This window comes from Pavona decussata, unplaced genomic scaffold (assembly GCF_977016875.1).
Source record: "Pavona decussata unplaced genomic scaffold, jaPavDecu1.1 SCAFFOLD_100, whole genome shotgun sequence".
Classification (NCBI taxonomy): domain Eukaryota; kingdom Metazoa; phylum Cnidaria; class Anthozoa; order Scleractinia; family Agariciidae; genus Pavona; species Pavona decussata.
Genome location: NW_028145515.1, coordinates 1,507,613 through 1,532,070, shown reverse-complemented (window position 1 = coordinate 1,532,070; position 24,458 = coordinate 1,507,613). Strand labels below are relative to the sequence as shown.

At 40.7% G+C, this 24,458-nt stretch overlaps 4 protein-coding genes across 5 annotated transcripts in view; all 4 read right to left on the bottom strand.

The window, feature by feature from the left end:
• Positions 1-24,458, bottom strand: part of LOC146472245 (E3 ubiquitin-protein ligase TRIM45-like) — a 215,895-nt gene that overhangs the window by 71,806 nt on the left and 119,631 nt on the right. The window lies entirely within an intron of this gene.
• The window catches only part of LOC146472246 (E3 ubiquitin-protein ligase TRIM45-like), a 192,502-nt gene that overhangs the window by 59,639 nt on the left and 108,405 nt on the right, over positions 1-24,458 (bottom strand). The window contains exon 3 of one of the 2 annotated variants that reach the window (XR_014866605.1): positions 13,919-14,401. The exons of the other annotated variant lie outside the window; for it this stretch is intronic. The gene's annotated coding sequence lies outside the window, so the exon portion shown is untranslated. The remainder of the gene's footprint in view (positions 1-13,918; positions 14,402-24,458) is intronic. 2 annotated transcript variants of the gene reach the window in all.
• Positions 11,068-24,458, bottom strand: part of LOC146472248 (E3 ubiquitin-protein ligase TRIM45-like) — an 88,183-nt gene continuing 74,792 nt past the window's right edge. Inside the window, exon 2 of the mRNA XM_085119641.1 lies at positions 11,068-11,271. The gene's annotated coding sequence lies outside the window, so the exon portion shown is untranslated. The remainder of the gene's footprint in view (positions 11,272-24,458) is intronic.
• LOC146472253 (E3 ubiquitin-protein ligase TRIM45-like) lies at positions 14,482-16,939 on the bottom strand. The gene has a single exon (XM_085119649.1). It carries the CDS (start codon positions 16,910-16,912, stop codon positions 14,531-14,533), a length of 2,382 nt encoding a protein of 793 aa, XP_084975775.1. The 5' UTR covers positions 16,913-16,939; the 3' UTR covers positions 14,482-14,530.

The following is a 24,458-nucleotide window of genomic DNA, read 5'->3' as shown; positions in this document are numbered from 1 at the left end:
AGGTGATAATTCTTTTATTCGAAACAGGCGATTTGTTTAAGTCACGCGATCAAACAGTTATATCACAACAATTCTCATTTATGTCACGCGATCTGTCTCACTTCACGCGATTCAGTATTTTTGATCGGTTTACCGAACTAAACTAATTAGTCGTTGTTTTTCTAGCCCATAAACAACTCGCTAAACATTTAGTGCCGCAGTCCCAAGTAGTATAAACGACGTGAATTTCTAATAGACGGCTGCTTAAAAATTTTTAAAGGAAAGTAAGAGCTTGGTCAAAGACGATTACTGACTCCAATGAAGGGGAATAGTAGCGGTCTTGTTTTGTTTTTAGTCAATTAGTGTTTTCAAATAAGGATTAGAAAAGCAAATGAATTTATAACTCGCGTCATTCGTTGTTGTTGCTAAGACATAAGAATAAACAAGCAAAGGTTGTTTATTCAAAGTTTAAAAATTGACACAGACACTATCTAACTCGTTTGACAAACATGTTTTAACATATTTTTACACATATAAAGTTTTCTATTCAGTTACTTATAGTAAGACAATACCTAAATCAGTTGGCAACTAGTTGATTATACAAACATGGACTATTGGTTCATCGTAAAAACTGACTGACTTCTATCACCCAGTCTAATCCACTAATTATGAATACAAATTATCAGTTTTTCCGAAAAAACTTAATTTTCTAGCCTGTAAAGGAACATTAATGTGTTCAACTCCTGATACAAAATTGTGGTTTACCTTGACACTATAAAAAAAATATTATTCTGAGATGGTAGACGACGTGAATGGCAACTTATCTTTTTACAGAATTTTCTCCTCCCCCTCCCTCGCGCAAAACTATTTAACAGGCAAACTGGTCTTCAAAATTAATACCGAACCTCTCATTTTAAGGCGGTTCCCATTTGAGTGTCGTAAAACCCAGACCAAAGTAATTACTCTGGCCAATCAAAACAGACGCAGTGAACCAATCAGAAATCGAAGCAAATACATACAATCGACGCCTAGCGGGGAAAAACGCGTGGGAGCGAGGCACGATTGGTTTTGGTTTTGTTTCTCTTTGGTTGAAAACATGGCGCGAGTTTCGCTGGCCAATCACGGAGAAAAGTAAAGCAAAACCAAAGCAAACACGAAATTACTTTCGACACTCAATTGAAATCTGCTCGAAGATAAATCATTATAAAGACTTTTCACGAAAGAGACGAACTAGAACCACACTATTTCTTTATGCACTTGTAACTGCGTAGTTATAATTAAGCTAGGGCACCACTCCCAAATTACTTGTTTCTTCTTACGGACAACACAGATTAGCTTTTATTAAAATATTTGAATGCGATTGTTACCACAATCCGATACAATAATTCTCCTAAATTTATGGCCTCTGTTCCAAAATTACCGAGGAAATTTCCATTTAACTTAAAGACTCCTTGTATTCTTTGATTAGTTTTATCGCACACCATTAGAACCCCTGTCTTGGTTACTGAAAAACATAGAGAATTAAGCTCACCCTCTCCTCCCTCCTGTGTCCCAAACTTGTCCTACAAATTCCCGTCTCGATCAATGTGGTCAGTGACACTATGAGATATTCATCCGCACTGAACACAGTGCACAGAAAAACTAAAAGAGATAGGCTCACCTATCTTTCTCAAAAATTCTACCATCTGGCGAAAATATCTTAATCATTTTGTTACCTGAATCAGCAACAATAATATTTCCATTATTATTGACAGATTAACCACACGGGTTATAGAGCTGGCTGTCACGTTTTCCTTTCCCGCCAAACATACTCACGAACCTCCCCTCGCTGTTTAAGATCTGGACTCTATGGTTACCACTGTCTACATCAAGAGCAGCTCTATTTCTGTGGAGGGTTATTCCATAAGGACAAGTAAATTTGCCTTACTTTCTACCCTTTTGACCGAATGATCTTTAGGACGGTGCCTACAAATACTGAAGTATTTTTGTGCGGCTTATGACTATGCGGGAAAAGCACATCTTAGCAAGGCCTATTGGAATCCAAAAAGAAAATTGGGGGTAACCACGCATTTTTCAGAGATAATTAATCAATAATATCTCTAAAAAGCGCCAAAATATAAAGCAATGTATGGGATTTTTTCCTAAATTGAAGCTTAATTATCTCTGAAAAATGCATGGTTACCCTCAATTTTGTTTAGAGATGCCAAAAGCATTTGCTAAGTTGTGCTCTCTCCGTATAGTTTTAAACCGTGCAAAAATATTCCTGTATTAGTAGGCACTACCCATAGGAAACCCGAGTATCTCGAGATGCGCAGAACATATGCGCAGTAACAATAGTAGGCACCGTCCTTAAGTAATTTCCGCTACTGTCAAAGATTTGAACACGGCTGTTCCAACAGTCAGTTACTGCTATCTCATCCGTGTCACTCACTACCACCTCCCAGGGACAGTGAAACATTCCAACGACTGAACTTCCATGCAAGTTAAAAGTTGTTTGTCCCATGAACCTAGTTTAATGGCCTTAGCTCCCACGAGTCTCCTGTAGCTCAGTGGTAGAGCATCCGAACTAGTAATCGGAAGGTCTTAGGTTCGACTCCTGATAGGAGCACTCGGATTTCTTTTTTCCGAGTATGCCTGCGTCACTTTCTTGAATAATCATCATTCTCAAGTTAAAACAGGTTTGTACTCAGAACTTTCCAAAACCCGATTTCTTTACCTTTCACAATGTTTAATATGCGATCTTGTTAGTTGTTAGTTCTTGAAAGGCTCTGCAAATCTTTCCTCAGGCAAACCAGGCCTGGTTCCCTTCGCTTGGCGGCTCGTAACTCACACCTTTGTCGTTCGTGCGAAACGAATAAGGGCGCCTGCGTGGAGGTTTCCGATATTTATAATTGTTTCATCATTTAGAGAAAACTCGTGGTATAAATGCATTGTGAACAGTCACCCACGAATAGGTAACAGAGGTTTCCCACTGGGTGACGCCGACTTCGGTGAAAATCACTATAAAAACCCGCGATTTGGCGAAAAATTTTGCCTTTCTTTCCCAAAGTTTTGTTTCGTTCCCAAATGTACCAGCAGAAATAACTTGCACAATACCTAATCTACTATTGAGAGCAATCTGGAGAGATTTTGTCGCGATTTAGGCATGGCATTTTTATATTTTCTTCGGTCGTTTTGATGTAAGAATTTAAAAGCTTGACGTGTCGGGAAATCACAAGATATAGAAAGCCGCGTTCCTTTTGGCCAGTGCCACTGACCAAACGGAACGCGGCTTTGGGGACGAGACAATCTCGTACCCAGAGTCCTCAGGCCTTTGGTCAGCGGATGCACGCCTGGAGAGACCCTGGAGAATTCGAAAAAGTTTAAATTTTTTGATTGGCTGCTCTGTATAAGCTCCGTGACGGCTTCCATTATTTTACCGCAGAAATCCTGCGGTAATTAAAATTCCAGTACCCCAGAGTCTCTCCTGGCGACCAACCGCTGGCCAAAGATCCTGAGGACTCTAAGTACGAGATTGGGGACGAGAATGATCACTATACCGACGCAAACTGAGCTTGCTCAACATCGCGTACTTTGAGTAACAAATGTACCGCCAAATTCAAATAGGGGAATAAATAAATTTCCCGCATTTTTATATATAATTTGTTGGGGTTTGCATCGATTTCGGCATGGCAAAATGAGTTCAAAAACTCTTCATCTTGTAGTCTGTTTTCTCTTCGACCACTGCGTGACAGTGACAGCGGTAGGAGATACTTTTGAAGGAAAAAATGGTGATTCAAATGCGAGATTCAGCCCGAATTGTCCTTCGTAGATACTTACGGGATCAACAAATAGGTATTTCATTTGAAATGTAAGTTATTTTGGAGCAGTCATTCGCTAAAATGTATCAAATGAATAATTTTCCTTATTTCTACTATTCTTTCATCTACAGTCGAACCTCTTTATTACGGACACTAAGGGGACACTAGGGATAAGTGTCCGCATTATCGAGGTGTCCGTTTTAGAGAGGTAGGGTTTATATGGATTTCGGTCTCTCAGGGACCAAGTGAACTGTCCGTAATAGAGAGGTGTCCGTAATAAAGAGGTGTCCGTAAGGAGAGGTTCCACTGTATTTAAGGTGGCCGAACACAGTTTGCGCGCGCTTGACAGGTTCATTCTTTTAATGATGGCAGTAAGAGCGCGCTAGGGTTGTGGTAAGCAAAATATGGCGTCGATAAAGCGATCCCTTAATTTTATATCAAATGGATCACAAAGTTGAGTTTCGCTCTTAAAATAATCCAGTGTAGTTTGCGAACTCTTTTTCTTTCATCACCGAACAAAGAAAGTGATTTCACGAAGAGTTAACCCTTTTTGCACGCTTTTAATCTTTGCTGTGAAAACCCAATAAAATGACACGTATGCGCATTCGACCAAAAAATTGTGACTGGTTGTGTTAATGGAAATGAACTGTTTTCTAAGGAACCGCTCGTTAGAATTTCGTGAAATTTAACAAAACAGTAGTTCTCTAAAAGCGTAACTCGCCTGCAAACAAAAATCCAAATATGACAGAGGGTAGCTTCACAAAACATTAAAGTGCAAAACGGATATTTACAGAAGATCCCTCTGTTAAAGTTACATGAAAGCAGTATCATTATGTCAGTATTTTGTGAGTTTTTCTGGAGACAAAAAATGGAAAAAATCTAACGAGTGCATTTTCTAAAAATTAAGGAAAACTATTGTTTGGAGACGGTCAATAGCTCGCTGCGTTGCCATGGCAACGGGACCTAGCTCAACAACAAGTATTAAAATTCATTCCATTTTAGTTGATCTTGCACCACGCTAATTTTGGGCACCCAGAAGAACGTAGTTTCCAAATAACGCTTACTAACACCTGCATACTGGAAAACTGTGTTCGGCCACCTTAATTCATATCATTATCTTCAAAAGAGAAAAACAAGCCGGCGAATCTGCACTCAGTGTACTCACCGAAATTATAGAGAAAATTTGAAAGTAATCGGACAACAAAGGAGTCGATGTTAATAGCCGTATAGAAACCGCTTTCAAGAAAAAATGTGTCTAGTAAAGAGCAAAGCGGATTCTGCGAAAAAGAAGGGAAACCTGTGCGAGTGTCCGAAGGTTGCTTGATAAATGGAAATCAACTACATGGCTCGACATTTATTGCTACTCGCACTTCAGGGTAATCCATGCGGCCAGACCAAAGCTTAGTTTGATGATACAACTGACCTTAAAACATACTGCTTCTGTCTTCTTAATATCCTCCTTCGGGAAGGAACATCTTTTCCAAACAAAGCTAGGGTAAGTACTTTAATCGACCGTCACACCGGATCACACCGTCTTTCTCTATGCACGGGTTAGCTTGATCAACTGGCTTTTCTTTGGTATCGGCTTCCCTGAGCTCAAAGCTGTGTACTCGTCACGGAATGCTTCACGCTGTGCTAAGCGCATTATCTCCCCCTCAGCACCTTTCATTTCTTCAAGCCACAGTTCCATGTTTGCATTTCTGTTGTCTTTACTGCGCATGTTGTGCAGCACTCTTCTCACTCTGGCGTGTACTCGGACCAAACAAGTCCAACTGGAAAACCGTTTCGGATCAAGCCTCCACACTTCTTTGTTTTGTTCTGTTTCGATGCGGCTTTTTTCGGAAGGTTATACGTCATAAGGGTTGCACAGGCATTCGTGTCCTCTTTTCTCTTTGAGGTTTTCATCTCTAACATTTCCGTAGGTCTGTTCGGAACTTGCATCTTTGACCACTCTCTGGAATCCTTTGTTAGCCAGTCAGGTCCATTCCACTACAAGGAACACTCGGCTAACTCTGAAGGAGTGGCTCCTCTTGTACATAAATCGGCTGCATTCTCCTCAGTACAAACATGCTGCCATTGTGACGGTTCAGTGAACATCTGTATTTCACTAATTCGGTTGGCTACGAACGGTCAGAAGTCTTTGCCACGCCCTCGAATCCACCATAGAACATTCGTACTGTCAGAGTAAAAATTTACGCTCTGCATTGGTGCATCTAGGACTGTGAGTAAGGACTGTGTTAAGCGCAAGCCTGGAATCGTGCCCATAAGTTCCAGTATCGGTACTGTCATCGGGGTCAACGATGCCACTTTACTCTTAGCTGTAATCAGGCGACTGGTGACGGTATCGTTATGATATTCGCACCGGATATAGACAGCGGCACCATAAGCTTGCTGAGAGGCATCAACAAATTTCACTATGCGCTTCGACGTGACAGGCTCTGGACTTCGCAGACATCAGGGAATCTTCACCTCTCTCAGACTTTTTAACTGCTCGAACCAATTCCCGATTTTGTTCGCTATTTCATCTTGTACTTCGTCGTCCCAATCGTAGCCTCGTATTCACAGCTCCTGAAGTAGAATCTTTGCAACAATAATGTACGGGCATACAAATCCCACGGAAATTTCACGGAAACGATAATGCTAAACACGTCTTCAGTGCTGTTCCACGAAATCCCCAGTGTCTTCGTTATTGGGTCTTGGCCGTTGTTAATCACGATCTCTGTGGCGTGCTCTTATGTCGGGAAAGCTTCAATAACTTTCGGTGAATTAGATATCCGCTTTCTGGCTTGCATGTTGGCAACTCCCCATAGTGCTTTCAATTGACTATACAGCTCCACTCCTTCGTCGTTGTTTTTAACACTGTCAATAGAATCGTCCATATGGGTTAACTTAAAGACCGTCTCAGCGGCAAGGGGATAGCTGTCTTGGTTTCTTCGAGCGTTCTCCTGCGCAACAAACTGCGACACAATAAGGGCGGAATTCTTTCCAAAGACTACACGGCTAAACTCGAATACGTCGGACTCTTGGTTGGGGTCATGGTCTCTCCACAACAGTCGGAAGTGGGAACGGTCCTTCTCCTCAATCTCGATCTGGAGATACATCTCCTTTATGTCACAAGCGATACCAACAGGGTTTAAACGGAAACGGACAAGGACGTTGAAGAGATCTTGCTACAATTTTGGTCCTGCATGGATCATGTCATTTAAGGAAATTCCATTGCATTTAGCGGTACAGTCAAATACGATTCGTACTTTAGTTGTCGTTTTGTCCATCCTCACGACTGGAAAATGCGGCAAATAGCATACGTTATTCGGCAGCTGCTCGTCTGAACGAACTTTTCGTAAATATTCCTTTTCGACATAGGCCTGGATAGTTGCTTTATACTCTTCGACGACGCTGTTTTCTTTGTTCAAAGTTTTTTCAGTGCTTCGGAGGCGAGACAGTGCCATCGGCTTAGCGTCAGGAAGCTCGGGTTTGTCATCTTTCCAAGGAACGAATACACGATATCTTCCGTTTTCTCACTTGAAAGAATCTTTCACTTTATATAAGGCTAATCTCTCTTCTACGGTGAATATGAGTCTGTCATCGCGGTCTGTGCTATACTTCTCAATTTCCTAGAATCTCTTTAGGCTGTTATCGACGTCGCAGCAAGATTCTTTTCCTCCACTTCACAGTACAGGTTCTCTTGTGAACAAGGCACGGATAACCCAGTGTCAACCCAGTGGCTGAACCTAGAACGACGTAGATCTTACCATCGTTGTATACATATTTACAAGTGCATTAATGGACTTATGGACTACTCTATGAATTTACAAACAAAAAGTGACATTCATAATTATAATACAAGGAACAAGGACATGCTCAGACTACCCCGTGTTACCAGAAATTGGGGAAAGCAGAGAGTTTGCCATCACTCTCTAAAAGACTGGAATAAATCAGAGAGAGAGAGACCAGAAATGCACCGAATATTGCTTCTTTTACGCGAAACGTGTTTGCCAGCTTTTTTAGTTAACCTTATCGGTAAGAATTTTTGTAGTTTTAGCTTCTTTGCTTTGATCATTTTTGATCAATTTAAAGTTGTTAACCCCATCGATGATATCTTTGTAGTTTCAGCTTCTAGTTTGAATTGCTGTTTTTATCAGTTTGTAATTTTGTCTTATATATTGTATTTTTTAACCTTTTGTATATTTAATCTTTATAGGACCTTTCTGAAAACCAGGTTACGTGATGGAAACTTCCTAATAAAAGATTATTATTATTATTATTATTATTATCATTATTATTATTATTATTATTATTATTATTATTATTATTATTGTTATTATTATTATAACGTGAGATCGTATTCTCGCGGTTTCATTGTTGTCAGGCGCGCCAATACAGCTCCACCCAAGTGGTCCGCGACGGGCGATAGGGCCACCATCTCTCCCTCGCTAGAAGATCAACATGAGAATAGTGGAGTTCAGCGTTATCAATTCCAATCAAAAGATTGACAAGGCGATCGTTTGCTGGCTTGGCAAAACTGCACTGGATCAGGTGAGGCCATTTGTTCTGCTCGGTCCAGTTCACGACTCTGTAATTGCCTGTGACTTTCTGCGGGCACGTTTTTACGCTGATTTATTTTGAAAACCTCCCATCGACACTTTCTACTTCAATCTTTAACGGCATGGACTGAAAGGTTTCCACTGTGTCGTTGATAACATGAACTTAAACTTTGTGAAAAGGTTCCCTCAGTCTCAGTACCCCAGCAACTTCTTCGTTCAGCAAAGTTTCGTTTGATACGTCGTCTAAAATAGCGTTTATCTTTACTTTTCTCAACCTCGTTCCCAGGGCACCCCAAAGCTAGGGAAAAGGCCCTGGGAACGAGGTTGTACTTTTCTATCATTAGCCTTCATCCATACGGGGGCAGTTCGTAACGAATAAGACTCGTCATTACAGATGGTCAGGGTCACTGCGGGCGCCCCCTGCCGTGGAACTACTGGGCGTCTCCCATCGTCAACATAGGGCAACGTAGTCATCGGTCCGGTTTCTGCCAACACTTTATTTCCATGAAGAAGGCGGTGATGATTTTGAGAGCAACCATCTATTCCACATATGCGGGCCTTTTGTTGAGTCTCTCCCCCTATGATCAGAGGCTAGGCAACGAAAACACAGCTTTCTTTCTTTAGCGATCTGCCCACGGTCATCTACCCCTTGGTCATAGAACTGCTTCCAAAACCACACACCGTGATCAAAACTACAACAGAGAGAACAGAGAGGCCTCGTGTTCCTTGGATCATTTCCCGTCGCAGTGGTATGAAAATTTCTTATCCTGCTCTGATCCTGGTACTTTGGTGCTCTCGGCGGTCTTGCGTACTCGACTGATTTCGATTCGATCACGTTCTCCATTTCCGCCGCTTCGACTCGGAATCTGACCTCGTCTTTCAGCCAGTCTGACAGCTATAAGACTGATTTTTCTCTGGCGCGTTCGTGTGACCAGCAGCTGTAATTCTCTACCTGACTTTCAGGCAACTTCTTTAGCAGCAAGCTAAGAAGGGTTCCATCTTCTAGCTCTCCGTCTCTTACTTCCGCCAGTAATTTTACCACCGAAATTCTAACAAGGTCAGCAAACCTCTCCAGGGTGTGAATATCGTTACTTCATAATGAATGGCATTTGTTCTAATTGATCCACGTAGGCTCACAGAAGCCGTCGCGCACCACCATACTTCGTGTTTAATATCTCTTTGACCTCCTCGTATTCGGGAGCGGTGACTCCGAGAACGCGGATGGCTTCCAAGGCGTTCCCTGTGAGGCATTGTCACAGCCTTGCCATTTTCAAATTTGCTGGCTCCGGTTGACTCGTCTACTAGACCTCTGAACAGGGCCCAGAAATCTTCAAATTTTTGTTTGTCACCATTGAACGTAGGGATCTTCAACGGCTTCAAAAATCGGTTTCGGTCGTCGTGATTGCCATGAATCTCGTTTAGCTGATACTGTCGGGATGGTTGCTCGTAGCGATCCGTCGTGTTCTCGCTTGATGGCCTGTTTAAGTTCACGGTCTTGTCCGCGCGGACTTTTATCGCATCTTGCCCTGCTTCAATCGCTATTTTTACTTCTTTATCGATTGTTTCGGACCCTGCAGAGCTTCATTTTTTCCCAGAATCGTCTCTCATTTCGACATAGAACGCGGACAGTTTCTCAAAAATTCCCTGTGCATTTTCTAGGGCTGCCCACAGCTGCTCAATCGCACTTTCGATCACGGATACTTCGGATTTCTTTACGCAAAGTCCTTCCAGTTCGTGTCGCAGTTTTGTAATTTTCGTTTTTGCGGTACGTTTTCGACTCTTTATTTGTATCAAGAGAATGTCCATTTCCTTCTTTTTGTCGACTCCACTCAGTTTAGTTCCCTCGTTTTTCTCGGTAAATTCGGTAATATCGGTATCATCGGTATCGGATGCCATGACGCACAACTCAAAACTCAAAACTCAATTCACAAACGAAACCTCAAAACAAACACCAGTTCATACCTTTTTCGCCGTCGTGGTTTCCAGAAAATGTTTGGATAAACGACGATAATCGGCCAAAAAAAAAAACAAAAACGGAACCAGTTGGCACTAAACTCTACGAAAAAATCCCCCCCAAAACGTCTCAACTCAAAACCTCACGCACACGCGATGATAGTACGCGTAACTTACTTACGACAATCTAAATGCTTACGATAATTCAAATGTCTCTCGCACGCCAGTGTGGATTGGCTCGGTTTAAGAGATCTCTCCTCACTGCTACTTCTTTTGTAAAATTTTCGGTGCGTTAATGAGAAGGCGGGCTATCCCGGTTACCGAGCTGAAAATTTTCTCATATCAATGCTCCAGCGCATGGCAAAACTTGATATGGATTAGGCCAGTGGTTGCTTCACAGCTGCCGGATGATTTCGACAAACATTCAAAGGAAGAGAAGGCCAAAGTAGAGAACCAGATCTTTTTCACCTCGCCTGTAGTATAACTGAGCTGAAATTTCCCATGTGAGCAGCAAACAAAATTCTCCCACTACCGGGCTCAAATGAAGAGGCCCTAATTCTTCCCGAAAGACAAAAAAATCAGTAATATAAAAGTTGAAGAGACATTTCAAACCACAAAATAAACTCAAATCAACCAGCAATTATCATACTTTTATTTATTAAAATAATCTCAAAACAAGTACAGAAACTTTTCAATCACATTCTTTTCACAAAAATCACCAGTTACATTGACGCAAATTTACAGAATTAAAATATTCAAGGTTTTAAGATCCTCAAAACCAATCTATAAATGATTCTAACTTATTAAGACAAAACTAAGAGGCGATACGTATGAGATAATGTACAATAAATCTCAGCATAAAAAAATGCCGTGAATTTAAACTTTTCATTCCCAGATGAACTGAGTCATGAAATCCTGTTAGACTTGTTTGTGTATCCTGGTAACCTGGCCCTTCATAGAAACGAGGCTGTAGTTGACGCTGTTGCGATACAAATCTTACTGATTTTTATATGAAAATCATGTTATTCTTATGGTAGCTAGCTTGCATATACACATGAAAGGCACTGAGGCTCTCTCCTCCGCAGAGGTTCGATTGGGTGTTATGTATATCCACTGAACGAAGTAAGTGCAGGCGCAAAAGCTGAGAGGGTTGATTTGGCGGCGAACCTCTGCCAGAAGCATGTCGTTTTCTTGCAGTGTATGGCATTTGCAGACTGCAAACTGCAGACCGCAGGCCGCAGACTGCAGACTGCAGACTGCAGACCGCAGACTGCAGACTGCAGACTGTAAAATAATAACCCTATAACACTGTATACTTTAGAAAATTCTCAGACCACCACAATAATTTATTTAGGGGCGAGATATTACAAGCTTAATAAATCTCTAAGATTTTGGTTTTCACACTAAATACGCGCATTACTCATTAAACAACCAGCATCACTTTAAGAATTATACTAAAACTACCCACTAGAGCCTTTGCATGATGTTATTTCCTTCGCGAAAAAACATTGGTTCGATCGGTGCGTGTTAACACGAAAAGGTTCTGCGAGCGGTGTTTATATTATTAATTGGGGATCGAGCGGATAGCATCTATTACACATGGTTTCTCATTCACAGTATTTAAGGTTGGTTTCCATATGATCGCGGATCGCAGATCGCAGATCGCAATAAGGTCTGCCATCGTCTGCGATCATATGGAAACTACTTTTGCGATCGTCTGCGATCGCGATCGAAGACGATCGCAGAAGATAGAACCATGTTCTATCTAAAGGCTGGTTTCCATATGATCGCAGACGATCGCAGACCTTATTGCGATCTGCGATCCGCGATCATATGGAAACCAGCCTTTAGATTCCTTCCAAATACGGCCGACGATTTATTTCCGGTATTCCAGGGTTTGGTTCATTTCTGGTATATTCTAACATTCCACAGACAAATTGCTCAAACAAATCGGATGTCAATATCCCACCGCATTCCGAACTTTCTTTGCTGAAGAATTACTTAATAGACAAGTATTAGTCGGCTACTTGTTATTATCATACAACGATAACCTATGAAGAAGAAAAAGAAAAAAATTGTACTTTGAATGCGCCGAAGCCATTTCTTATGAACCTTTACAGCCAAAGACAACTTGGGAACGAGGCTGTTGAAACTTCACGCGAGAAAAATCAACCTCGTCGATTTCCATTTTTTTTTTTGACGTTGCTTTATTGATGATGACTTCACCTTTATTCTTATGTTTCAATGTGTATTATTTTACAATTAACAGTCTTTGGTCTGCAGTCTGCAGTCTGCAGTCTGCAGTCTGCGGTCTGCAGTCTGGAGTCTGCAGTCTGGAGTCTGCGGTCTGCATTCTGCAGTCTGCAGTCTGCAGTCTGCAGTCTACAGTCTGCAGTCTGCGGTCTGCAGTCTGCAGTCTGTAGTCTGCAGTCTGCAGTCTGCAGTCTGCAAATGTCATACACCGGTTTTCTTGTACATCGATAAATTTCTCGGTCATCTCTAAATTTGACAGTTTCATTTTTGGCGGAAGTCAGCATTTACTTTGTCTCTACAGTTTGCGGTCGTTAATTTTAAGGTGAGATTTCACAATTTCTAGAAAAAAGCAAAATCGTTTGTATTCGAAGGCCCCTTGAAACCCTTGGAGAGTGGACTTCATTTCGCTTCGTGAAAGTCAACAATAGTCACGAACAAATAATTGCTTTTTCTGGGCGTGAAAGGCCTCTTAGCCTTTTATAACCTTATTTTAAAAGACAGTTGTTTCATCACAGTAAATAACAAGCTTCCCGTGAGAACTAAATGCTAATTAAATCACCGAAAGATCATTATAACTTCTTCTGATTAAATTTGTTTACAAGATAAAAATATCAAGTTTGGTCGTTTCGGAATATAGAAAAAAATACGCTTTGATTAAAACATTAACCTTACTTGCTTACTTAAGACTGAATTGACAGTTTTTGTTTGGTCTCAGCTGGCAGACGTTTCCTAAATAAATCATTTCTTTGCATGCACTCTTTTATCTCCACACGATCGCTTCTCGTGTAACTTGAATTTCATTCTTGTAGTGATGATTCAAGGCATCACAGCAAAATTAAATAAAAGCGTTTTCTAAACAGTCATAATGAGAGGAACAAACTGTAGGTAAGTTTTCGTGAGTAAATCTCCCACATCGCGCAACATGACAATTTCACAAACACCTGCCATTTTCATGACATAAGTATGCACACCACCCTAGTTACAAAATGACTCCCCCAGCTCGCAGCCATATTGGGAGTGGTTTCTGGCAGAGGCTCCCGCCGTCGCCTTCCACGGAATTTTACGCGTGCACTCACTTTTCTCAGCGGAGCCTCCGCGGAGGAGAGAGGCGCTGAGGTTTCATCGAGACAAATTAGTCAACTCCTCGCTTCTACTCAAATATCAGGCCACTAAGTAAACAACTATAAAATGGACAATTGATGTCACATATTTATCTAATTTAAGCTTAAAGGCTCTTAGAAATAAAAAGATTGAATCATACTTTTGTTGTTTGACTATTGTTTATCATCGGGTCGTTTTTCTCTCAAAAGTTTTCAACGCAGTACAATAAAGTCATCGAAGGAAGCTATATTCAGCTATTACTTACAGTATGAGCAAAAGTGTTTCTACTAGTAGCCTTCTACTGAAAAAAATAACTTTATTTGCAATGCAAATGCACCCAAGTCTCTTTTAAAACATTACTGTTAAGAAGTTCAAAACATAAATTAACTACAGTTACTACCTTACTTATCACAATATGGGGAAACGCATAAAAATTGAGTTCCGCATTCTTAGCAAAATTCCAAGTGACTTTAATCCCATTATACACTGATCAGATCATTCAAACGTCACTACAATCAGGCTTCTGTTCTCAATAATATAATTATAGTTAACGAATCCCAATTAATTTAGCCACTAAAGGCCTGTAAACCTTCCTTTTTTCAACACCATGAAAGGCTACAATATTGTAATAGTGAGAAAAACTCAGTAAAGGCTTTTTGGCAAATTCATCACACAATTTCTTTTTTGTTTATTTATTTAATTATTCAGTTAGTTTGTGCCTATTTCTTTGTTTTGTTTTGTTTTGTTTTTGTCTTCTTTTCTTTTTTTTTCCTTTTTTTTTTTTGAAACTAAGTTACAATCATGAATTTGCGGTACAACAGTAGAAAAGTACCATATAGACACTGCCGACTCTCACAAAACACGATTCTTACTTTCGTGAGGGGCTGCAGATGACAATTTTCATTCAAACATTTGAATGCGATTGTTATTGTACTCAGACACAACAATTCTACAATTACTTAAAATGGCTACAGAGATTGGAGCTTGAAATTCTCCTAAGTTACTGCCTTCTGTTCCGAACTTGCCAACAAACTTGCCATTCAATTCAAACACTTGTATTCTGTTATTACCCTGGTCACACACCATCAGGTGTTTAGATTTAGCCACTGCTAAACAAAAGAGATATTTAAACTCACCATCCCCTTCCCCCCGCTGTCCAAATTTATATTGGTATTTACCCTCGGTACTAAACACTTTAATACAATGTTCATCTTGGTCTGACACTATGAGATATTCATCGCACTGAACACAGTGAACAGGTTCACTAAAACAGCCAGGCTCACCTATCCTTCTTACAAACTTACCATCTGTTGAAAAGATCTTAATCAGTTTGTTACCTGAATCAGCAACTATAATGTTACCATTGGCGTCCAATGATAAACCACAAGGATTAGAGAGCTGACTATCAAGGCTTCCTTTCCCACCAAACATACCCATGTACCTACCCTCCGCACTAAAAATCTGAATTCTATGGTTACCATTGTCTGCTATGAAAAGATTTCTGTTATTATCAAAGCATACTCCACGAGGGTAGTTAAGTTCTCCCTGATTGGTACCACGGCGACCAAAGGATCTTAAGTAATTCCCACCGCTGTCAAAGAGTTTCACCCTATGGTTCCCCCATTCAGTTACTGCTATCTCATCCATGTTACTCACTGCCACCCCCCAAGGACAGTTAAACATTCCTACATACGAACCTTTCTTTCCAAAAGATAAAACAGGTTTGAACTGAAATGGTTTTACTAACATAGCCTGCGAGCAAGCTCCCTGCTCCGGTGAAAAATAGCGAGAGGCACTCGGCGAAGAGGTGTGTCCAACGCTATTTTTTCCCCGAGCGGAAAGATTCCCGGAGCTGACAGCCTGCTCAGGGGCTTTTACTAGCAAATCATAAGGACTGCCACGAACATGTTCACCGTTTACCTTAACAATAAATGAATATCTGCCTTGTTCTTTGAGAGAATAGCTGATCCTATACTGTCCATTCTTGTTATCACTGATTCGCACTTCTGTCCCGCACTCTCGCCCTCGTTGGTCTCGGATCTCCACCGAAACACGGTCACGTTTATTGAAACACTGTCTTCCCGCTGCGGTTTTTGTTGTCAAAGTGAATTGCGTTTCGCGTCCAGCAAGTGTTTCATTCAGTTCGTTTCCTTCAGCTATTGATTGGCTTGCTTTCGTTTGATGCAGTATCTCCAAGATACCAATTTCTTCGCTGGTGACAGTGTCTAACAGCTTTTGATTTTGCACGAACAAGAAAACTGGAAGAATTCCAGGGTCATGGACAACTGGCTCGCCTTGAACATCAATTCCCTCAAATATTGTTTGTTTTAAGGTGTTTAGTCCCACAACCTCAATGTTGTTACATCGCATTAACAGTTTGTCCGCTTTTTCTAGCGATGATTCAATCAGCTTTATTTCATTCTCGATCTTGTTCTTTTGTGTTGTTAAACTTTCAAACAACTTCTTTGTCTGGCTTTCCACCGCTGCGAAAATATTTTGTTTCCTTGCTTCGATGATCGCGAATAAGTCATCTGCAAATTTTTGAGCATTTCTTTTCAGGTCTTCGCCTTGTTGTATCAGTTTGGCGTAATCTTCATCGAGTTGCTTAACTGTGTTCTTCTTTGCTAGTAAGTTCTGTCTCTGTGTTTCCACAATATTCTTCATTTCAGTCTTTCGTCTCTCAGCTTCGTCTTCTATGTGTTCTAAAGCGTGACCAGAATGTTTTAGATTGATACAAGTTTGGCAGACGGCCAGTGTACAATTCTTGCAGAAGAACCTCACCTCTTCTTTCTCGTGACGTGGTTCTGAACAAAACGAGGGCCGCTTGAGTACATCCTCGTAGTCTTTGTCTTGGAACTCTTTCACCGCCAGAACGCGGTGATCTTTGTTTGGTCGCATCATGTTGTGTCCAATTAGGCACTGTTCACAATAAAATATGCAACACTGGAAACAGTATGAAGCCTCTGAGCTTTTCTTGTCGCAGTTTCCACAAGTTACTTGAGTTGTGTTGCATTCTTTGATGGCCAGCACATCAATCATGCCGTTCAGATAAAAGCTGGTCGGAAGATCCTTGAGATCGCCGCTTGCAGGCACTCTGCAAAGGGTTTGGCATTTGGGACATTTGACTGCGTTTCCACTGCCGCTTGTCTCATACCAATGATTTAAACACTCTAGACAGAAACTGTGCAGACAAGATAGCTGTTTGGGATCCGTAAATATGCCCGAACACACTGGACAAGACACTTCTTCGCGAAGATTATAAAACAGCGTTCGGATATCCATGTTGTCTTCAACGAACAAGCGAGGAATTCGATCAATCACAATGGCGTCTTGTTCATGCGACTTCTATTTTCAGCTTTTCTCGGAATTAGAGAGCAACGAACCAATCATAGAACGCTGATCTGAGAGGTTTTTTATCCTTCTTGGTTTGTGATTTCTAGGAATCTGCCCCTGGGCAGCCCAGTTTTAATAACACGTCAATCTTCAAAACGACAACGATTGTTTTTAAATAAGAGTTGATTCGAACTTAACCAATCACAAAACTTAGTTTAGTGTGTGTTCTTTGACTGTGAAAAACATGTTGGAATGTTCGAATCAGGTGATTTCTTAGTAGAATTACGCGATGTCTAGAGTATGTCACGCGATCAGTCTCATGGCGCGTTACAGCAGTTTTGGGTAATATAAATAAGTTAGACACTGAATTTTCCGTGCCAAAATTGTATTCAGGAAGAATAGGTGAATCGCTTGGAGATTTTCGACATACACAACTACGAAACAGTTTTAACGCATTCAGTTAAATAGTTGGACAAATTGTTGCTAAGAGATTTTGAAAAACGCGTCAGGTGATAATTCTGTTGTTCAAAAATGGCGATTTGTTTCAGTCACGCGATTGAACAGTTATGTCACGCGATCTGTCTCACTTCACGCAATTTAGTATTTTTGATCGGTTTACCGGACTAAATTTTAATTATTCCTCGATTTTCTAGCCGATAAACAACTCGCTAAACATTTAGCGCCGCAATCCCAAGTAGTACAACGACGTGAATTTCTAAAAGACGGCTGCATAAAAATTTTCGAAGGAATATAAAAACATGATCGGAGACTATTAAACTCCAATGAAGGAGAATAGTAGCGGTGTTGTTTTTTTAGTCAATTAGAGTTTTCAAATAGCGATAAGGGACTGTGCAATAATTATCAGGAGGGGGGGGGGGGGCTGAAAAACCAGAGTTATCTTGCAAAAACTTAGACAGTACCCCCCCTCCAAAACTAAAAAATTAGTTCTAAGCCCCCCTCTGTTATGTTAAAAATAACGTCACACCCCCCCCCCCCTCCCCCCACCAACACACACACACACGCACTCACTCCTCGCCGCCACCATTACCATAGATGCCTTTAAGTGCATACCTTTTATATTGTCATGCTACTGTAAGCGTACGCTTACTTGTTGGATGTCGTCGTCTGGAACAAATAATACCTCATATGAGTGTTGAACAAAGCCATCCGTTTCGGAGTCATCTGAATCCAACTCAGAGTTGTTTTCGGAAGTGCTTGTGTGAGAATCAGAGTCGCATTCGGAATCACTGGATAGGAGTTCTGTGTCACTGTCATTGGCACTAATTCTTTCGTTGTTTCGTGTTCCAGTTTGCGAGAAATCAAGAGCGCGTGCTACCAGCACGGCTTTGCTTCCAGATACAGGAAGATTGTTCTGCTTAAGATAGACCTTAATTTGTCTTGCTGTGAGGGATTTGACTTCATCTTCTTCTTTCCAGTTAATGTCTGGAAGGGTATTGCGCTCAGCTTCCCTTTTTTTAGCTTTCAATCCAATAAACTCACGGTGTTGAACAAAACGTTTGAGAGTGATTTCATCAACCATCAACTTCTCACACACCTCCTGTAGTTCGTTGGCGTTGGAAGAGGTTAACATACCAGAATCGACTAACTTCTTGACTTGCACACTTGGAAGTTGTCGATCGATTTCTTCACTCAGACTGGTCACATTGGATGGAATATACCCGCGTGGTAAGGCTGCTGTGTCCCTAAGATCAGGAACAGGGAACCAATTTGCAGGGACACCAGCTGTCCACCCTTCCTTTTCACACGAATTACATGTGGGCTCACAAGCAAACTTCAGGTATTCTAAGAAGTATTGCCCTTGTCGTACATGACTGTCCTTAAGCTTCTGAAGCTTCAAGGACATAGCATTTCCGCACATCTTTTTACGTTTATCAGCAGATGCCTTTCTCCACTGAACAAGATATTTGGCAAGAAACTGTATGATCTGCTTCTCCCTAGGGTAACTGGGGACAGAAATAAGAAAATCGTGTTTCCCAGGCCCTGGCTCGTCGTGGATTCGATCTGACACCTCTCTAGTTAGATCCCATGTATTTGCTACTTTCCATGATGCACAATGCTCTTCAATCTCTCTTAAAGTCATGTTATCCATTTGTTCAGCTGTAAGACCGTGAAATGGATCTATTGGTGGTTCAACTGGCTTACCAGTTGCCAGAGCTTCACCAATGGCGGCATTAGTCCTCTCAGCCTCGTTCTGTGCTGAGTCATGTGGTGCTCTGTGTAAACGGATACGATGGTCGGACTCAAGAACCTTACAGACTAGTAAAAAAAGCTCTTGAACTTCAACGTTGTGGACTCCTGCTCCTGGTCCTTTGTCTGTTAGCTCTAAAACAACAGGGAACGGAACTGGGCGATCTGGGTAACTCTTTACCATATCACAAAGGCGGTCACATAAAGCCACAAGTTCGTTTAAGTTTATTTACATTTCGAATAACACTTAAGGCCCCCCCCTCTGTCAAATGAGTGATTTTACTTTGACCCCCCCTATCTTGGCAGCAATTTTAGGTAATGCCCCCCCCTCTGGTTTTTCAGCCCCCCCCCCCCCCCCTCCTGATAATTATTGCACAGTCCCTAAGAAAAGCAAATGAATTTATAAAATGCGCAAATATCTAAACTGTGACTTTGTTTATTCAAAGTTTAAAAATCGACGCAAACAGTATCTACTCGTTTGACAAACATGTTTTAACATATTTTTACAGATATAAAATTTTCTTTCCAGTAACTAGTAGGAAAATGCCTGAATCAATTTGCAACCAGTTGATTATACAAACATGGACTACTGGCCGGCATCGTCAAAACTGACAGACTTCTATCACCCAGACTAATCCGCTAATTATGAAAACAACGTTCTCAGCTTTCCGATAACACGCAACTTTCTAGCCTCTAAAGGAACATTAATCTATTCTTCTCCAAATGCCAAACTGTGGTTTACCTTGACACTATAAAAATTTTTAACAGTTTTAATATCATTCTGAAATTACAGTTTAGTTAAAGTTAACGGACGTGAATGGCAATTTCGTACAGAATTTCCACCCCTCAGCCTCCCCTTCCCTCGCGTAAAACTATTTAACAGGCATACTGGTCTTAAATAGCTAGCCTCTATAAATTTAAGATAAATCTTTATAATCACTTTTTAACGAGATAGAACCACACAACTTCTTTATGCAATTTAAGTGTGTAGTTAAGGGCACAAGGCCCAAGTTGCTTGTTTTTTTCGCACGGGCTGCACAGGTCAGCTTTAATTCAAATATTTGAATGCGATTGTTACCATAATCCGATACAACAATTCTGCCATTTCTAAGAATATCTGCAGACCGCGGGCAATTAAATTCTCCTAAATTCATGCCTTCTGTTCCAAAATGTCCGAGGAACTTTTCATTCAGCTGAAAGACTTGTATTCTTTGGTTATTTTTATCGTACACCAGTAAAAAGAAACGTGGAAAATTAAGTTCACCATCTCTTCCCCCCTAGGTTCCAAGCTTGTCGTACAAATTCCCCTCTGAATCCATCACTTTAATACAATGCTCGCTGTGATTCGATACGATAAGATATTCGCCATCATTTAAAGCAAACTCTTGGTGTAAAGGCATTGTGATCAGTCCGGTGACGCCTACTTCGGTTAAAATCACTCTAAAACCCCGCGATTTCGGGCAAAATATTGCCTCTCTTTCCAAAAGTAGTATTTCCTTCCCAAATGTACCACCAGAAATAACTTGCACAATACGTAATCTGCTATTTAGGCATGACATTTTTTATATTTTCTTGGGTCGTTTTGATGTACAAATTCGGTCGGGAACTCCCCATACCGAGGAAAACTGGGCTTTCTCAACAGCGCATGCTTGGAATAATAAATGTACCGCCAAATTCAAATAAGGAAATAAATTTCCTGCATTTTGACATATAATTCGTTGGGGTTTGCGTCGACCTCGGCATGGCAAAATGAGTTCAAAAACCTTTCATCTTTGTAGTCTGTTTTCTCTTTGATATATTTGAGGTGAAACAAGTTCTGATTGGCAAGACGTCAGGCGAGGAGTACCTCAAGGCAGTGTTCTCGGTCCAATGTTTTTTGATATTTTCATAAATGATTTATTCTTACAAATCAAAACTGTACAATTAAATATGTATGCAGATGATGGTCAACTCTACACCGCCGATACGGATCCGGTATCCTTGGAAACGCGTATCTCGCGTGAGGTAAGCTCAGCAAATGCCTGGCACGAGATCAATGGAATGATAGCAAATCCTAGCAAACACTGACCAAGGGATGATACTAGGAAAAACTGACCATCAGTTTAATTTCTCAGTAAATGACTCAGTGGAACTTTTCGGCGGTACAATTGATAAAGATCTTACATTTAAGCAACATGTGTCCTCTATATTTAAAAAGGTAAACAATCAGTTTAGCGTTATGACAAGGTTTGGAAAAACTGATGTCTACTGAGACCATGCTCCGTTTTTATAAGGCATTTATACTTCCTCACTTTTATGATTGTTCTATGGTGTGGCATTTCTCTAGTAAACAAGATTCTGATAAACTGGATCTTTTAAACAAACGTATTCTTCGATTTATTTTCAAGGATTTTATCTCTGAGTACAATAACTTACTTAAAAAGGCAGGAACTACAAACCTTAAGGACAAGCGTTTACAAAACATGATTCTTACTATTTTTAAATGTCTTCATTTTTCTGATTATCCAAGATATTTAAAAGATATGTTTCGTTTACGCTCTAGCACCTATTTTTTAAGAGGACATAATATACTCTGTTTGCCCAAACCACTGACCACTTCTCATGGTATCAATTCCTTTAGTTAATTGGCAACAACATCTTGGAATTCTCTTCCTGACCATTACCACACTATTTCTGATTTTACTTCTTTTCGACGACTGATATCTACTGGGAACAATAATTTACTTAAAAGGGCAAGAACTGCAAACCTTTCCATATCATGATAATTTGCAAGTTAGTTGTCTAGATAGTTAGTTATCTTATTTGTCATGTAGAATTAACTTTTTATTATAATTTAATACAGTGCTACACTGTAAATTCGAGGGTAAATAAAGTTTATTGATTGATTGATTGATTGATTGATTGACTGATTATTGCGTGACAGTGACTGCGATAAGAGATAATTTTGAAGGAGAAAATGGTGGTTCAAATGCGAGATTCAGCCGGAATTGTCCTTCGTAGATACTTAAGAGATCAACAAGTAGATACTTCATTTGAAAAGTGTTAGTTATGTGGGGGCAGTCATTCGCTAAAATGTTCCAAATGAATATAATTTTCCTTATTTCTACTATTCTCGCATCCATTTAATTCATATCATTTCACAGCAGAAAAACAAGCCAGCGAATCTACACTTTATGCACTCACCAAATTGTTAGAGAAAATTTTAAAGTAATCGGGCAACAAAGGAGTCGATGTTAACACAGGGTACCCACACAAACTATGTGACCGTTTGTATTTTGAATTTATAGAGGCAATGTATGGGAAAATCGAAAATCCTCGTATTATCGTACTAGATTGCGATAGATATTCTCATTTAACATCAAAATAAACGTAGTTGTACCTTAAATGTTGTGTGTTGTCGTTTCTGAGGTTGAAGACGGCGATTTTAGCCATTTGAAGGGTTCGGCGTTGAACGTTCACTCGAGCGTAATAGAAGAGTGACAAGGGAGGAAAACTTGTTTTGAAAGGGTTCCAGCGCCGGAGCGATTTTTCCCCCAAAAAACGCATCGCTCCGATTTCAAACTTCACAGCATAAAAGTCGAAAGATTTTAGATTCTTCTCGTACCTTCCAATCGAAAATCCATCCAAACGGCCCGGAAAGCAAAATTCGTACGTGCCATTGTCTAACGTCGTCCAATCAGAAAGGGGCAATCAGCGGGACGGTTTGTGGCTGGCACGTATGAATTTTGCTACGCATTCCAGTCGCTCGAATACTGTGGGATTTTGATTTTCTTCGAGGACTAGCTCCGGGCCGTTTGGATGGATTTTCGATCGGAAGGTACGAGAAGAATCGAAAATCTTTTGACCTTTATGCTGTGAAGTTTGAAATCGGAGCGATGCGTTTTTTGGGGGAAAAATCGCTCCGGCGCTGGAACCCTTTCAAAACAAGTTTTCCTCCCTTGTCACTCTTCTATTAGTTACGCTCGAGTGAACGTTCAACGCCGAACCCTTCAAATGGCTAAAATCGCCGTCTTCAACCTCAGGAACGACAATACACAACATTTAAGGTAAAACTACGTTTATTTTGATGTTAAATGAGAATATCTATCGCAATCTAGTACGATAATACGAGGATTTTCGATATTCCCATACATTGCCTCTATAAATTCAAACTGACAAACGGTCACATAGTTTGTGTGGGCCCCCTGTGATGTTAATAGCCGTATAATTACCGCCTTCAAGAAAAAATGTGCCGCTGCTAAAGAGCAAAGTGGATTCCGCGAAAAAGAAGGGAGAACTGCGCGAGTGTCCGAAGGCTGCTTGATAAATGGAAGTCAACTACATGGCTCGACATTTATTTCTACTCGCACTTCAGGGTAATCCCTGCGGCCAGACCAAAGCGTAGTTTGATGATACAACTGACCGTAAAAAATACTGCTTCTGTCTTCTAAATATCCTCCTTCGGGAAGAAACATCTTTTCCAAACGAAGCTAGGGTAAGTAATCCCTTTCACAGTCATTAAGCCACGCCCCTCAACAAACTGTTCACTGTAATCCAAGAAATGAATTTTTATCTGTTTTCGCTCCTTATTCACGACTACTATCTCAACTAGTGAATCGCAAAACAGCTTCAGCAAAGCTAGCAAAATTAGACAAGTAAGGGCTAAATTCAAAAGGTTCACACTATTTTACGTGAAACGTGAAACGGCAAGGTGACGTTTGCCGTTGCACGTAAACGGGATGCTAAATCTCTCGCTCATGCGTGGTCAGTTGACTTACTTTAAGGCATTGCCACGAGTTTGCTTTAATTATAGCAAGTATAAATATATCAGTAACCAATGAGCAAGTGCTTTAGTTTGTTTCGTGCGAACGGAAAACATGTGAGTTGCGAGCTGGCGAGCGAAGGGAGCCTGGCGCAAGGGAAAAACTTTCCATCTCACGGAGCTGCACCGCCCGCCCGATACAAGCAAGAACGTCGGCTCCCTGCTATTTTTTACCGGAGCACGCTGTTTTATCTTTTGGAAAGAAAGATTCGTCTGTAGGAATGCTTAACTGTCCCTGGGGTTGTCAGAGTTTAATAACCATCGCATCAGCGAATGTTTGAATGAAAGCTGTTAACTTCAGCCACACAGGAAAGTTCAATACATGTTGTCTTGGATTTCTATAGGAGTAGCCGAAGAAATATATATGCTTTTTTTTGTTTTGTTTTACTTTTCTACCATTGTACTGTATATTCAGGTGTGTAAATCGATTTGTTGAAAAAATACAGCCAAAACAGATAAAGAAACTGCAAATCATGTGATCACTTC

Bases quoted from the DNA above. Each gene is read 5' to 3' on its own strand.
- LOC146472253 (XM_085119649.1), bottom strand. From the start codon at position 16,912: ATGGATATCCGAACGCTGTTTTATAATCTTCGCGAAGAAGTGTCTTGT.